The sequence below is a fragment of the Chrysemys picta genome, chromosome 3, assembly GCF_011386835.1.
Source record: "Chrysemys picta bellii isolate R12L10 chromosome 3, ASM1138683v2, whole genome shotgun sequence".
Lineage (NCBI taxonomy): Eukaryota > Metazoa > Chordata > Testudines > Emydidae > Chrysemys > Chrysemys picta.
Window position 1 is genome coordinate 169340997 of NC_088793.1, and position 16061 is coordinate 169357057.

At 47.9% G+C, this 16061-nt stretch overlaps 2 protein-coding genes across 2 annotated transcripts; both read left to right on the forward strand.

Annotated features, from left to right (window-relative positions):
- Window positions 1-4217: 4217 nt before the first annotated feature.
- On the forward strand, window positions 4218-5975 carry LOC135982511 (uncharacterized). Its single transcript, XM_065589534.1, has 2 exons — window positions 4218-4867; window positions 5410-5975. Exons 1-2 carry the CDS (start codon window positions 4327-4329, stop codon window positions 5949-5951), a joined length of 1083 nt encoding a protein of 360 aa, XP_065445606.1. The 5' UTR covers window positions 4218-4326; the 3' UTR covers window positions 5952-5975.
- A 6102-nt stretch (window positions 5976-12077) lies between these two features.
- On the forward strand, window positions 12078-14662 carry LOC135982508 (uncharacterized). The gene is made up of 2 exons (XM_065589516.1): window positions 12078-12842; window positions 13593-14662. Exons 1-2 carry the CDS (start codon window positions 12305-12307, stop codon window positions 14054-14056), a joined length of 1002 nt encoding a protein of 333 aa, XP_065445588.1. The 5' UTR covers window positions 12078-12304; the 3' UTR covers window positions 14057-14662.
- The last annotated feature ends 1399 nt before the right edge of the window (window positions 14663-16061 follow it).

The following is a 16061-nucleotide window of genomic DNA, read 5'->3' on the forward strand; positions in this document are numbered from 1 at the left end:
ATGTCCACTGGATCCCCCTTGTCCACATGTTTGTTGACCCCTTCAAAGAACTCTAATAGATTAGTAAGACATAATTTCCCTTTACAGAAACCATGTTGACTTTTGCCCAACAATTTATGTTCTTCTATGTGTCTGACAATTTTATTCTTTATGATTGTTTCAACTAATTTGCCCGGTACTGACGTTAAACTTACCCGTCTGTAATTGCCGGTATCACCTCTAGAGCCCTTTTTAAATATTGGCATTACATTAGCTATCTTCCAGTCATTGGGTACAGAAGCTGATTTAAAGGACAGGTTACAAACCATAGTTAGTAGTTCTGCAATTTCACATTTGAGTTCTTTCAGAACTCTTGTGTGAATGCCATCTGGTCCCAGTGACTTGTTACTGTTAAGTTTATCAATTAATTCCAAAATCTCCTCTAGTGACACCTCAATCTGTGACAATTCCTCAGATTTGTCACCTACAAAAGCCAGTTTGGGAATCTCCCTAACATCCTCAGCCGTGAAGACTGAAGCAAAGAATTCGTTTAGTTTCTCCGCAATGACTTTATCGTCTTTAAGCGCTCCTTTTGTATCTCGATCGTCCAGGGGCCCCACTGGTTGTTTAGCAGGCTTCCTGCTTCTGATGTACTTAAAAAACATTTTGTTATTACCTTTTGAGTTTTTGGCTAGCTGTTCTTCAAACTCCTTTTTGGCTTTTCTTATTACATTTTTACACTTAATTTGGCAGTGTTTATGCTCCTTTCTATTTACCTCACTAGGATTTGACTTCCACTTTTTAAAAGATGCCTTTTTATCTCCCACTGCTTCTTTTACATGGTTGTTAAGCCACGGTGGCTCTTTTTTAGTTCTTTTACTGTGTTTTTTAATTTGGGGTATACATTTAAGTTGGGCCTCTATTATGGTGTCTTTGAAAAGTGTCCATGCAGCTTGCAGGGATTTCACTCTAGTCACTGCATCTGAAGAAGTGAGGTTTTTACCCATGAAAGCTTATGCCCAAATAAATCTGTTAGTCTTTAAAGTGCTACCAGATTCCTTGTTGTTTTTGTAGATACAGACTAACACGGCTACCCTCTGATACTCTAGTAACTGTACCTTTTAATTTCTGTTTAACTAACACCCTCATTTTTGCATAGTTCCCCTTTCTGAAATTAAGTGCCACATTGTTGGGCCGTTGAGGTGTTCTTCCCACCTCAGGGATGTTAAATGTTATATTATGGTCACTATTTCCAAGCGGTCCTGTTATAGTTACCTCTTGGACCAGATCCCCGCGCTCCACTCAGGACTAAATTGAGAATTGCCACTCCCCTTGTGAGTTCCTGTACCAGCTGCTCCAAGAAGCAGTCATTTAAAGTATCAAGAAATTTTGTCTCTGCATTTCGTCGTGAAGTAACGTGTTCCCAGTCAATATAGGGATAATTGAAATCCCCCACTATTATTGAGTTCTTAATTTTGATAGCCTCTCTAATCTCCCTTAGCATTTCATCGTCACTATCGCTGTCCTGGTCAGGTGGTCGATAATAGATCCCTAGTGTTATATTCTTATTAGAGCACGAAATTACTATCCATAGAGATTCTATGAAACATGTGGATTTACTTAAGATTTTTACTTCATTCTACATTTTCTTTCACATATAGTGCCACTCCCCACCCCCCCGACCTGTTCTGCCCTTCCGATATATTTTGTACCCCGGAATGATTGTGTCTCATTGGTTGTCCTCACTCCACTAGGTTTCTGTGATGCCTATCAATATCAATATCCTCCTTTAACAAGAGGCACTCTAGTTCACCCATCTTATTATTTAGACTTCTAGCATTTGTGTACAAGCACTTTAAAAACTTGTCACTGTTTATTTGTCTGCCCTTTTCTGATGTGTCAGATTCTTTTTTATGTGAATGTTTCTTGTCTGATCTGGCCCCTACTTTATCCTCTTCCATCCTCTCCTCCTGACTAAAGAGAATCTCTATCAATAGACTCTCCTCTAAGAGAAGTCTCTGTCCGATCGACGTGCTCCTCTGCAGTAATCGGCTTTCCCCCATCTCTTAGTTTTAAACTGCTCTGCAACCTTTTTAATGTTAAGTGCCAGCAGTCTGGTTCCACTTTGGTTTAGGTGGAGCCCATCCCTCCCGTATAGGCTCCCCCATCCAAAAAGTTTCCCTAGTTCCTAATAAATCTAAACCCCTCCTCTCTACACCATCGTCTCATCCACGCATTGAGACTCTGAAGCTCTGCCTGCCTACCTGGCCCTGCACATGGAACTGGGAGCATTTCTGAGAATAACACCATAGAGGTTCTTGATTTCAGTCTCTTCTCTAGCAGCCTAAATTTGGCCTCCAGGACGTCTCTCCTCCCCTCCCCTATGTCATTGGTATCTACATGTACCACAAGGACCGGCTCCTCCCCAGCACTACACATAAATCATGGCTTGAATAAAGACTGGGAGTGGATGGGTCATTACACAAAGTAAAAACTATTTCCCCTTGCTAATTTTTCCCCTACTGTTACTCTCACCTTCTTGTCAACTGTTGGAAATGGGCCATCCTGATTATCACTACAAAAGTTTTTTTTCTCCTGCTGATAATAGCCCACCTTAATTAATCTCATTATAGTTGGTATGGCAACACCCATTTTTTCATGTTCTGTGTGTGTGTGTGTGTGTGTGTGTATCTTCCTACTGTATTTTCCACTGCATGCATCTGATGAAGTGGGTTTTAGCCCACGAAAGCTTATGCTCAAATAAATTTGTTAGTCTCTAAGGTGCCACAAGTACTCTTCGTTTTTTGCTGATACAGACTAATACGGCTGAAACCTCAGACCTCAGTGGTTCAGGAGCCAAATTAGCTATCAGCATTACCTAAAAGAGCCACAGTAGTGTGAATTCATTGTTTCATTTACTATAGTACTATATATTCATATTTAAACAGTATGACAGGGGAAATGTTATATATTATTTTTACAGCAAAATGACTGACCAAGTATTATTTTATCAACTACAGTTGGTTTATAACATAGTAAAAGCATCCTGATTGGTTAATATTTAAGGCAAACAGTATTTTAATATCATGTGCTGCAAAGAGCTGCAGGAGACACATTAAAGAACCACTTGCAATTCAAGAATCTCAGGCTGAGTATCACTGTATTACAGCCTAGAAGAACCATATTAAAATAGAGCTCTTCTCCCTCCACCCCTCTAAATGGTGGCCAAAAGAACAGTTAAACAGAACTGTGATGCTCTCAGTTTCTGAGGAGGAAAGCCTAGATCATGTGACTTATGTGCATCCTCTAGTGGCTGACAACAGAATGGCTAAAAAGAAAAACAACAGTGTAATGAGAAGGCTGTTCCAGTCATCGTATCTATTAGCACAGAGTGAGTGTCTTTAAAAAAATATTAAGTGTAAAATATAATAACAAAACCACTCAGACCAGAAGCCTACATCTGAACAGTCTGGCATTGTACGGGAAGACTGAAGTCATTCTGTTTCCATTTGAAAGCACGGGAAATCAGAGATGATCTCAAGTTGTGAGGGAGCGTTACATTAGTAATTTTAATGACTGCTAAATTATCCCAAGCTTTTTTAAAAACTAGGATGTTCCTTACAAACTTCAATTACCATTGTTTGGAAAGGGGGAGATAGATTCTCTCAGTCCAGCTCTCCATCATGGCTCAGCAGTACACTGCAATATTGTTACAACGGCAGCCCCCCTCTGACAAAGACAACAGTCCCATTCCCTAAATACATGCGGCATGTATAACTGCTAGGAACTAGTAATTAGAATTTCCCTTTAACAGCAGATCTGGTTGTTTGCATTGCCACTCACCAGCTTTCTCTTGCTTCACAGAGCGGGTGCTTCAGAGCATCGGGGGGAGGAAGGAACGAAGTTACAAGCAAAAAGAAAAGCAGGTCATTGATAAAGTGGAGGGGAAAGGCTGTTTCTTGGGCCTGGTCTACACTACGGGTGTAGGTCGACTTTAGCAGCGTTAAACCGAATTAAGCCTGGACACGTCCACACAACGAGGCCCTTTCTTTCGACTTAAAGGGCCCTTTAAACCGGTTTCTTTACACCACCTCCGACGAGGGGATTAGCGATAAAACTGGCCTTTGCGGGTCGGAATTGGGGTAGTGTGGACGGAATTCGATGTTATTGGCCTCCGGGAGCTATCCCACAGTGCTTCATTGTGACCGCTCTGGACAGCGCTCTCAACTCAGATGCACTGACCAGGTAGACAGGAAAAGACCCGCGAAGGTTTGAATTTCATTTCCTGTTTGCCCAGCGTGGAGAGCACAGGTGACCACGCAGAGCTCATCAGCACAGGTAACCGTCATGGAGTCCTCCCAGGATCGCAAAAGAGCTCCAGCATGGACCGAACGGGAGGTACGAGATCTGCTCGCCATATGGGGAGATGAAGCAGTGATAGCTGAACTCCGTAGCAGTAAAAGAAATGGAAAAGTATTAGAAAAGATCTCCAAGGCCATGAAGGACCGAGGCCATAACAGGGACACACAGCAGTGCCGCGTGAAAATTAAGGAGCTATGGCAAGCCTACCACAAAGCCAGAGAAGCAAACGGAAGGTCCGGGGCAGAGCCGCAAACTTGCCGCTACTACGCGGAGCTGCATGCGATCCTAGGGGGTGCAGCCACCACTACCCCAACCGTGTGCTATGACTCTCTCACTGGAGAAACACACAGGGAAGACGGTTCGGGGAACGAGGAAGATGACGATGGAGGTACTGTAGGTAGCTCACAGCAGCAAGGAAGCGGAGAAACCGTTTTCCCCAACAGCCAGGATATGTTTGTGACCCTGGACCTGGAACCAGTAACCCCCGAACTCACCCAAGACCCTCAGGGCACACAGGAGACCTCTGGTGAGTGTAACTTTGTAAATATTTGTAAACATTACAAAAAAAAAGCAAGCAAGTCTGTTAACGTGTATGGGGATGGAGCGGAAATCCTCCAGGGACATCTCCAGAAAGCTCTCCTGGTTGAAATGGGGTGATTTTATTAAGGGGGACATTCAGAGGCGCCCGTTCCTGCTATTCTGACCAGAAATGTTCCCCGCTGTTAACCACGCGGTGGGGGGGAGGGGTGAAGTGATCATCCCAGAGAATCGTGTGTGTGTGTGTGTGTGGGGGGGGCTTTACTTGTGTTTGTGCCGCATGTTAACCGGGAAACCGCAGCCCCTCCTTTTACATTGAAACCCCATTTTAAATGGACAACCCAATTCATCCTTGATATGGGAAATGCGCTGCTGTTTGCAACCTTTCCCGCATGCTAAGAAGGTTAAAATAGCCAAAAGGCCTACGATGGCTGCCTGCAAGCCGAAATATGCGACCTTGTAATGAAAGAGTGTACCCATTGTTCCCTAAAATGTGTCTTTTTTAACCACCTCTCCCTTCTCCTCCACCAGCTGCAAATGTTTCTCCTTCGCAGAGGCTCGTGAACATTAGAAAGAGAAAACGTAAGACGAGGGACGAGATGTTCACGGAGCTGCAGATGTCCTCCCACGCTGATAGAGCACAGCAGAATGCGTGGAGGCAGTCAATGTCGGAGATGAGAAAAGCCCAACATGAACGAGAGGAGAGGTGGCGGGCTGAAGACGATAGGTGGCGTCAGCTTGCAGACAGACGGCAAGAGGCAATGCTCCGTCTGCTGGAGCATCAAACTGATATGCTCGAGCGTATGGTTGAGTTGCAGGAAAGGCAGCAGGAGCAGAGACCGCCGCTACAGCCCCTGTGTAACCAACAGCCCTCCTCCCCAAGTTCCATAGCCTCCTCACCCAGACGCCCAAGAACACGGTGGGGGGGCCTCCGTCCACCCAGTCACTCCACCCAAGCATCAGAAGGCTGGGCTTCAATAAGAGTTAAAGTTTTAAAATGCAGTATGTCCTTTTCCATCCCTCCTCCCCCACCCATCCCAGCTACCTTGGCAATTATCCCCCTACCTCTGTAAGGAACTAATAAAGAATGCATGAATGTGAAAAAACAATGACTTTATTGCCTCTGCAAGCGGGAGGGGAGGGGAGGGTGGGGTGGAGTGGTTGGTTTACAGGGAAGTAGAGTGAACCGGGTCGGGGGGGGGGGGGGTTGGAGGGTTCATCAAGGAGAAACAAACAGAAGTTTCACACAGTAGCCTGGCCAGTCACAAAACTCGTTTTCAAAGCTTCTCTGATGCGCACCGCGCCCTGCTGTGCTCCTCTAACCGCCCTGGTGTCTGGCTGCGCGTAATCAGCGGCCAGGCGAGTTGCCTCAACCTCCCACCCCGCCATAAAGGTCTCCCCCTTACTCTCACAGATATTGTGGAGCGCACAGCAAGCAGCAATAACAATGGGGATATTCTTTTCGCTGAGGTCTGAGCGAGTCAGTAAGCTGCGCCAGCGCGCTTTTAAACGTCCAAATGCACATTCCACCACCATTCGGCACTTGCTCAGCCTGTAGTTGAACAGGTCCTGACTCCTGTCCAGGCTGCCTGTGTACGGCTTCATGAGCCATGGCATTAAGGGGTAGGCTGGGTCCCCAAGGATCACGATAGGCATTTCAACATCCCCAATGGTCACTTTCTGGTCCGGGAAGAAAGTCCCTTCCTCCAGCTTTCGAAACAGAGCAGAGTTCCTGAAGACGCGAGCATCATGTACCTTTCCCGGCCATCCCACGTTGATGTTGGTGAAACGTCCCTTGTGATCCACCAGGGCTTGCAGCAGCATTGAAAAGTACCCCTTGCGGTTTACGTAGTCGGTGGCTTGGTGCTCCGGTGACAAGATAGGGATATGGGTTCCGTCTATGGCCCCGCCACAGTTTGGGAATCCCATTTCAGCAAAACCATCCACTATTGACTGCACGTTGCCCAGAGTCACTACCCTTGCTATCACCAGGTCTTTCATTGCCCTGGCAAATTGGATCACAGCAGCCCCCACAGTAGATTTGCCCACTCCAAATTGATTCCCGACTGACCGGTAGCTGTCTGGCGTTGCAAGCTTCCACAGGGCTATCGCCACTCGCTTCTCAACTGTGAGGGCTGCTCTCATCTTGGTATCCTGGCGTTTCAGGGCAGGGGAAAGCAAGTCACAAAGTTCCATGAAAGTGCCCTTACGCATGCGAAAGTTTCGCAGCCACTGGGAATCGTCCCATACCTGCAGCACGATGCGGTCCCACCAGTCTGTGCTTGTTTCCCGGGCCCAGAATCGGCGTTCCACGGTATCAACCTGCCCCAGTAACACCATGATTTCCACATTGCTGGGGCCTGTGCCTTGTGAGAGGTCTATGGCCATGTCAATTTCCTCATCACTCTCGTCGCCGCGCTGCAATCGCCTCCTCGCCTGGTCCGGGTTTCGCCTTGGCATGTTCTGGCTCTGCATATACTCCAGGACAATGCGCGTGGTGTTCATAGTGCTCATAATTGCCGCGGTGATCTGAGCGGGCTCCATGATCCCAGTGCTAGCTATGGCGCCTGGTCAGAAAAAAGGCGCGAAAGTAGTATCTGATGGACCAGGAGAAGGAGGGCGGGAGGGAGGGAGGGAGGGAGGGAGGGCCGAGTGACGACATGGCGTACAGGTACAGGAACAGGGAGAAACACAAACAACTGTCACACAGAATGGTGCCCCCAAAGATTAAACTGGAAACCCTGGGCTTAGCAGGCCGTTGATTTCACGGAGGAAGGGGAAGCAAATGAACACAGAACAAATCTATTTTTTACATCTTAAGGTGGCAGCCGACGCTGCAGCATGAGTGACAGCCATACCAATATGACGATGATGGTTACCAATCATAAAATACCATCATCTGCCAAAAGGCAAGGGGCTGCTGCTGTGTAGCAATGCAGCCCCACGTCTGCCAGCCCCACGTCCGCCAGCACCCAGCATCGCCCTCGGCCTCTTCTGGGTGCTTAGCAGACAATACTGGGCAATTGGCAGAAAATAGTATATTATGACTGGTAACCGTCATCATCAAAACAGTAGCATGTCTGCCCAGGTGGCCATGATTGACAGCCATACCAGTATGACGACGATGGGTACCAGTCATAATATACCATCGCCTGGAAGGGGCTGGTGCAATGCAGCACTACGGCTGCCAGCCCCACGGCTATCACTCATGCTACACTGTCTACCGCCAAAAGGCAGTTAGCAGCTGCTGCTGTGTAGCAATGCAGTCCCACGTCTGCCGGCACCCAGAGGACATATGGTGACGGTGAGCTCAGCTGAGCTGAGCGGGCTCCATGCTTGCCGTGGTATGTTGTCTGCACAGGTAACCCAGGTAAATAGGCGCGAATCTATTGTCTGCCGTTGCTGTGACGAGGGGGGAGGGGCCTGACGACATGTACCCAGAACCGCCCGCGACACTGTTTTGCATCATCCGGGCATTGGGATCTCAACCCAGAATTCAAAGAAAAGGCGCGAACCGCTTCTCGGCTCGAGCTGTGGCGCAAACGTAGTATCTGACGGCCTAGGGGAAGGAGGGAGGGGGGCCGAGTGACGACATGGCGTACAGGCACAGGGAATTAAAATAAAGAACGGTGGCTGTGCATCAGGGAGAGACACAAACAACTGTCACAGACTGGTCCCCCCCAAAGATTAAACTGAAAACCCTGGGTTTAGCAGGCCGTTGATTTGACGGAGGGAGGGGGAAGCAAATGAATACAGAGAAAATCTATTTTTTTACATCTTAAGACGACGGTGCAGCGTGACTGATAGCCCTCGGCATCTTTCTGGGTGCTTGGCAGCAAATACGGGGCGGTGTATGACGATGGTCTTCAGGCCTATTGCACAATCGGCTGCTCGGGGAAGACTCTGCTAACGTGCGATGACACGACTTGTAATAGGCCGGCTAACAGTCATAATACACCATTTACTGCCAAAAGGCAAGCCCCACGGCTGCCAGCACCCAGATCGCCGATGAAGGCTACCAGTCTACTGCACCGTCTACCGCCAAAAGGCAGTTAGCAGCTGCTGCTGTGTAGCAATGCAGTCCCACGTCTGCCGGCACCCAGAGGACATATGGTGACGGTGAGCTCAGCTGTGCTGAGCGGGCTCCATGTTGTCTGCACAGGTAACCCAGGTAACCCAGATAAAAAGGCGCGAATCTATTGTCTGCCGTTGCTGTGACGGGGGAGGGAGGGGCCTGACGACATGTACCCAGAACCGCCCGCGACACTGTTTTGCATCATCCGGGCATTGGGATCTCAACCCAGAATTCCAAGGGGCGGCGGAGACTGCGGGAACTGTGGGATAGCTGTGGGATAGCTACCCATAGTGCAATGCTCCGGAAGTCGACGCTAGCCTCGTACTGTGGACGCGGTCTGCCGACTAGAGCACCTAGAGCATTTTATGTGTGGACATACACAATCGGCTGTATACAACCGATTTCAATAAAACCGGCTTCTATAAATTCGAACTAATTTCGTAGTGTAGACATACCCTTTGACAGTCTGTGTGTCCCTGCAGAAGACATAGCATCGAAGTGAAGACTTCCTTGATTTCTCAGCAAAATGTCACATAACCCTGCAGTGCAGGTCACCATGTTTCATCGGCTTCAACAGCACTAAACTGGAAGCTGCTGTATAGGTTGTTTGGAACATGTATTTCCTTGACAAGCTGAAGTGAGTTAGACATAAATGAACCTGTATGAGTTTCCTGTGCGTCAGTGAGGATAAAATGAAGCTCTGTCATCTGACACAATTTTATAGCAGGAACATAGATTGAAATGACATACAGTGAAAATATGTTCTGCTGTTCATTTAGTAGTAAAACCATCAAGTGCACCGCCGAGGTGGCAGGTCTCATGCAGCTCAATGTGGATATTGAAAGTCTAGATTTTCACCAGGAACACAGATGCTATTAGCCTGGATGAATGCTGATCCAACTGTAGTGTATATGAATAGGATAGTGAGCCCCCTAGCAGCACTCAACGTGTTCTATATTTTAGAAGCCACCAGAACTCAGCACAGCAGTGCGTATATGTAGCAAGGCCATGCACGTGCTGAATATACACAAAACATGGTTATTTGAACCGCACCATGCCTTTGTGATTACTGTATTAGTGTTTTATTTATTTATTTGTATTACCATAGCACTTAGGCTATCCTGCTTACTGTGCAGAGTAAAAGGCACACCACCAACGTACGCCAAATGCCTTAATTCCATGCTTTCACTTCCAGATCGGCTTCTTTCCTATTCCTGTAACTGGAAAACATGAGTTCAAGCTCACAAAAAGTCATTTTTACTGGAAAACATTTCAACAACCCACCTGGAAGTCCAAGCAAGACAGATACAGAGAACAAGATCATGAGCTGTGACTAGAACTGTCAGGTCCTGCAAGCCTGCACAGAATTCCTTGGTATGACCATATCCACTGAATTTGTCAGAGACTTTTACTATATATACTAAAATATACATTTAAACAGCCAATATTATTTAGTAATCACACACCGCACATAGTTTGTGTTGGTCCTGCTTTGAGCAGGGGGTTGGACTAGATGACCTCCTCAGGTCTCTTCCAACCCTGATATTCTATGATTCTATGATGTACAATGTCAGCAAATTAAAACTGCTGTGAGCACCTTAACCTTAGATTTACAGGCTTAAATTGTAAATATGCAAACTAAACATTGTGGTAACATAGTTTTTATGTTTTAAGAAAATGGCAAAAAAAGAAAAGAAAAAATAGAACGAATGCTAGAGCCTGAGACAGCAGAAGCAAGAACCATAGAGACACTGGTGGTGTGAAGCTGAGACACAAAAAGTTTGCTGACACAAAGACTGTGTCAGCATTATTTCAGGCTGGGAATTCTTCTAAGCTTGGAATCTCACTTCTTCAGTATTTTCCTATTTCCCACGCTCCAGTTGTCATAATTTCAAAATGACTTGGCCTAGATGTGCTGGTCTTGGCAAGGACTGCTGCCTTTGACTACTTGGGGAATAGTGAAGGGCTTACCAGAATAATTTAATTATTAAAAGCAGTTTTCACATACACTATGGACTTCACAGAACTGATAAACATCTTATGACCCTGGCCCAGATGGCCACAAAAGGGAAGCTGCATACAGGGAATCCCACATAGAAAAAATATGGTCAGGGTGGGGGCAAGCAGGAAGGAAAGAGTGTCATGAAGAGTAGGGGGCTTGAATCTGTCATAGAGCAAGAGAAGGAATGGCACAGAAGGGAGGAGGGCAGCTGGGAAAGAAAGGAATGGCTATATACATATATGTCTAAACACAATTCCCCAAATGAATTCACCAAATAGTCCTTACATCCATTGCCCTCCAGATTCCACTTCAGTAGGAAGGGGAGACTAGAGGAGGAACCCACAGAGAAAGACGAAGGAAGGCAGCACAGGGAGAAGGAGAGTCCATAGAAGCTCTACACAAATTCCTGTGCCTTAAATATTTTTTGTGAAACCAGAGGAAATTCTCAGGCAAAAGCTCGTTTAAGATGTTATGGTTGCCTGTATTTAAGCAATTGGTAAAAAGGACACCATCTTTAAGAAAAAGTTGAAATTTTCTCAAAACAAACAAAAACCACAAACCTAAATAGTACAGAGTGCACAATTGAGATTGTCCAATAATCTTCACTGTGGCCCCAAGCGCTCATTCACATTTCACTCTGTCCATCTGTTAGATCTTGCTTATAAGATGGAACTTATTTAGATGAATCATTTTTTTGTTAAAGTTTTCATAAACCAATGTCATTTTTGCCCCGACCTTAAGGGATTCATAATCCCACACATGGAAGCTAGCAGGCCACTTCCTGAGTACCTATCCCAGGGCAGGACTTCTCCCTGGCTTCGAAGCTCACACTTCCATACCCAGTCTCCTTTAAGATTGTGTTCTGTTGGTTTATTTACCTGTCTTTTAACAGTCTTTTAACTCACTCCTTTTCTCTCAGGCTTCAGGGCCACCCCTCCCAGGGGTCTCTGGCACTCCTGCTTAATTCGATTTAACGCTGCTAAAGTCGACCTAAACCCGTAGTGTAGACCAGGAATTAAGCCTGGACACGTCCGCACGACGAAGCCCTTTCTTTCGACTTAAAGGGTCCTTTAAACCGGTTTCTTTACACCACCTCCAACGAGGGGATTAGCGATAAAACCGGCCTTTGCGGGTCGGAATTGGGGTAGTGTGGTCGGAATTTGACGTTATTGGCCTCCGGGAGCTATCCCACAGTGCTTCATTGTGACCGCTCTGGACAGCACTCTCAACTCAGATGCACTGACCAGGTAGACAGGAAAAGACCCGCGAACGTTTGAATTTCATTTCCTGTTTGCTCAGCGTGGAGAGCACAGGTGACCACGCAGAGCTCATCAGCACAGGTAACCGTGATGGAGTCCCAGGATCGCAAAAGAGCTCCAGCATGGACCGAACGGGAGGTACGGGATCTGCTCGCCATATGGGGAGATGAATCAGTGCTAGCTGAACTCCGTAGCAGTAAAAGAAATGGCAAAGTATTAGAAAAGGTCTCCAAGGCCATGAAGGACCGGGGCCATAACAGGGACACACAGCAGTGCCACGTGAAAATTAAGGAGCTACGGCAAGCCTACCACAAAGCCAGAGAAGCAAACGGAAGGTCCGGGGCAGAGCCGCAAACTTGCCGCTTCTACGCGGAGCTGCATGCCATTCTAGGGGGTGCAGCCACCACTACCCCAACCGTGTGCTTTGACTCCATCAATGGAGAAACACACAGGGATGACGGTTCGGGGAACGAGGAAGATGAGGATGGAGGTACTGTAGGTAGCTCACAGCAGCAAGAAAGCGGAGAAACCGGTTTCCCCAACAGCCAGGATATGTTTGTGACCCTGGACCTGGAAGCAGTAACCCCCGAACTCACCCAAGACCCTCAGGGCACACAGGAGACCTCTGGTGAGTGTACCTTTGTAAATATTTGTAAACATTACACATGGTTTAAAAGCAAGCGTGTTTAATGATTAATTTTCCCTGGCAATCGTGGCCAGTACATCTACTGGAAAAGTCTGTTAACGTGTATGGGGATGGAGCGGAAATCCTCCAGGGACATCTCCAGAAAGCTCTCCTTCATGTACTCCAGGCCAGTAGCACGTAGTCTGGAATCATTGCATAACAAAGCATGGCAGCGTATGGTCCCGGTGTTTGCTGGCATGCAGACAATATCCATTCCTTATCTCTCTTTGTTATCCTCAGGAGAGTGATATCATTCACGGTCACCTGGTTGAAATGGGGTGATTTTATTAAGGGGACATTCAGAGGTGCCCGTTCCTGCTCTTCTGAACAGAAATGTTCCCCACTGTTAACCACGTGGTGGGGGGAGGGGTGAAGTGATCATCCCAGAGAATCGTGTGTGTGTGTGTGTGGGGGGGTTTACTTGGGTTTGTGCCGCATGTTAACCGGGAAACCGCAGCCCCTCCTTTTACATTGAAAACCCATTTTAAATGGACAACCCAATTCATCCTTGATATGGGAAATGCGCTGCTGTTTGAAACCTTTCCCGCATGTTAAGAAGGTTAAAAAAGCCAAAACACTGTGGCCTACCATGGCTGCCTGCAAGCCGAAATATGCGACCTTGTAATGAAAGAGTGTACCCATTGTTCTCTAAAATGTGTCTTTTTTAACCACCTCTCCCTTCTCCTCCACCAGCTGCAAATGTTTCTCCTTCGCAGAGGCTAGTGAACATTAGAAAGAGAAAACGTAGGACGCGGGACGATATGTTCACGGAGCTGCAGATGTCCTCCCACGCTGATAGAGCACAGCAGAATGCGTGGAGGCAGTCAATGTCGGACATGAGAAAAGCACAATATGAACGAGAGGAGAGGTGGCGGGCTGAATGGCGGGATGAAAAGAGCAAGTGGCGGGCTGAAGACGATAGGTGGCGTCAGCTTGCAGACAGACGGCAAGAGTCAATGCTCCGTTTGCTGGAGCATCAAACTGATATGCTCGAGCGTATGGTTGAGCTGCAGGAAAGGCAGCAGGAGCAGAGACCGCTGCTACAGCCCCTGTTTAACCAACAGCCCTCCTCCCCAAGTTCCATAGCCTCCTCACCCAGACGCCCAAGAACACGGTGGGGGGGGCCTCCGTCCACCCAGTCACTCCACCCCAGATGATTGCCCAAGCATCAGAAGGCTGGCCTTCAATAAGACTTAAAGTTTTAAAATGCAGTGTGTCCTTTTCCATCCCTCCTCCCCCACCCATTCCAGGCTACCTTGGCAATTATCCCCCTACTTCTGTGAGGAACTAATAAAGAATGCAAGAATGTGAAAAAACAATGACTTTATTGCCTCTGCAAGCGGTGCTCGAATTGGGGAGGGGAGGGTGGGGTGGGGTGGTTGGTTTACAGGGAAGTAGAGTGAACCGGGTCGGGTGGGGGGGGGTTTGGAGGGTTCATCAAGGAGAAACAAACAGAAGTTTCACACAGTAGCCTGGCCAGTCACAAAACTCGTTTTCAAAGCTTCTCTGATGCGCACCGCGCCCTGCTGTGCTCCTCTAACCGCCCTGGTGTCTGGCTGCGCATAATCAGCGGCCAGGCGAGTTGCCTCAACCTCCCACCCCGCCATAAATGTCTCCCCCTTACTCTCACAGATATTGTGGAGCGCACAGCAAGCAGCAATAACAATGGGGATATTCTTTTCGCTGAGGTCTGAGCGAGTCAGTAAGCTGCGCCAGCGCGCTTTTAAATGTCCAAATGCACATTCCACCACCATTCGGCACTTGCTCAGCCTGTAGTTGAACAGGTCCTGACTCCTGTCCAGGCTGCCTGTGTACGGCTTCATGAGCCATGGCATTAAGGGGTAGGCTAGGTCCCCAAGGATCACTATAGGTATTTCAACATCCCCAACGGTTATTTTCTGGTCCGGGAAGAAAGTCCCTTCCTCCAGCTGTCGAAACAGACCAGAGTTCCTGAAGACGCGAGCATCATGTACCTTTCCCGGCCATCCCACGTTGATGTTGGTGAAACGTCCCTTGTGATCCACCAGGGCTTGCAGCAGCATTGAAAAGTACCCCTTGCGGTTTACGTAGTCGGTGGCTTGGTGCTCCGGTGACAAGATAGGGATATGGGTTCCGTCTATGGCCCCGCCACAGTTTGGGAATCCCATTTCAGCAAAACCATCCACTATTGACTGCACGTTGCCCAGAGTCACTGCCCTTGATATCACCAGGTCTTTCATTGCCCTGGCAAATTGGATCACAGCAGCCCCCACCGTAGATTTGCCCACTCCAAATTGATTCCCGACTGACCGGTAGCTGTCTGGCGTTGCAAGCTTCCACAGGGCTATCGCCACTCGCTTCTGAACTGTGAGGGCTGCTCTCATCTTGGTATCCTGGCGTTTCAGGGCAGGGGAAAGCAAGTCACAAAGTTCCATGAAAGTGCCCTTATGCATGCGAAAGTTTCGCAGCCACTGGGAATCGTCTCATACCTGCAGCACGATGCGGTCCCACCAGTCTGTGCTTGTTTCCCGGGCCCAGAATCGGCGTTTCACGGCATGAACCTGCCCCAGTGACACCATGATTTCCACATTGCTGGGGCCTGTGCCTTGTGAGAGGTCTATGTCCATGTCAATTTCCTCATCACTCTCATCGCCGCGCTGCAATCGCCTCCTCGCCTGGTCCGGGTTTCGCCTTGGCATGTCCTGGCTCTGCATATACTCCAGGACAATGCGCGTGGTGTTCATAGTGCTCATAATTGCCGCGGTGATCTGAGCGGGCTCCATGATCCCAGTGCTAGCTATGGCGCCTGGTCAGAAAAAAGGCGCAAAACTAGTATCTGATGGACCAGGAGAAGGAGGGAGGTTGGGAGGGAGGGAGGGCCGAGTGACGACATGGCGTACAGGTACAGGAACAGGGAATTAAAATCAAGAAAGGTGGCTGTGCATCAGGGAGAAACACAAACAACTGTCACACAGAATGGTCCCCCCCAAAGATTAAACTGAAAACCCTGGGCTTAGCAGGCCGTTGATTTCACGGAGGAAGGGGAAGCAAATGAATACAGAACAAATCTATTTTTTACATCTTAAGCTGGCAGCCGACGGTGCAGCATGAGTGATAGCCTCTGCAGTACGATGACGACGGTTACCAATCGTAATATACCATCGTCTACCAAAAGGCAAGGGG

What these genes read in the sequence shown, in the direction of transcription:
- LOC135982511 (XM_065589534.1), top strand. Translation starts at nt 4,327, where the DNA reads ATGGAGTCCTCCCAGGATCGCAAAAGAGCTCCAGCATGGACCGAACGG. An exon ending in GGGCACACAGGAGACCTCTG is followed by an intron (nt 4,868 to 5,409) that starts GTGAGTGTAACT and finishes CTCCTCCACCAG; the next exon opens with CTGCAAATGTTTCTCCTTCG.
- LOC135982508 (XM_065589516.1), top strand. Translation starts at nt 12,305, where the DNA reads ATGGAGTCCCAGGATCGCAAAAGAGCTCCAGCATGGACCGAACGGGAG. An exon ending in GGGCACACAGGAGACCTCTG is followed by an intron (nt 12,843 to 13,592) that starts GTGAGTGTACCT and finishes CTCCTCCACCAG; the next exon opens with CTGCAAATGTTTCTCCTTCG.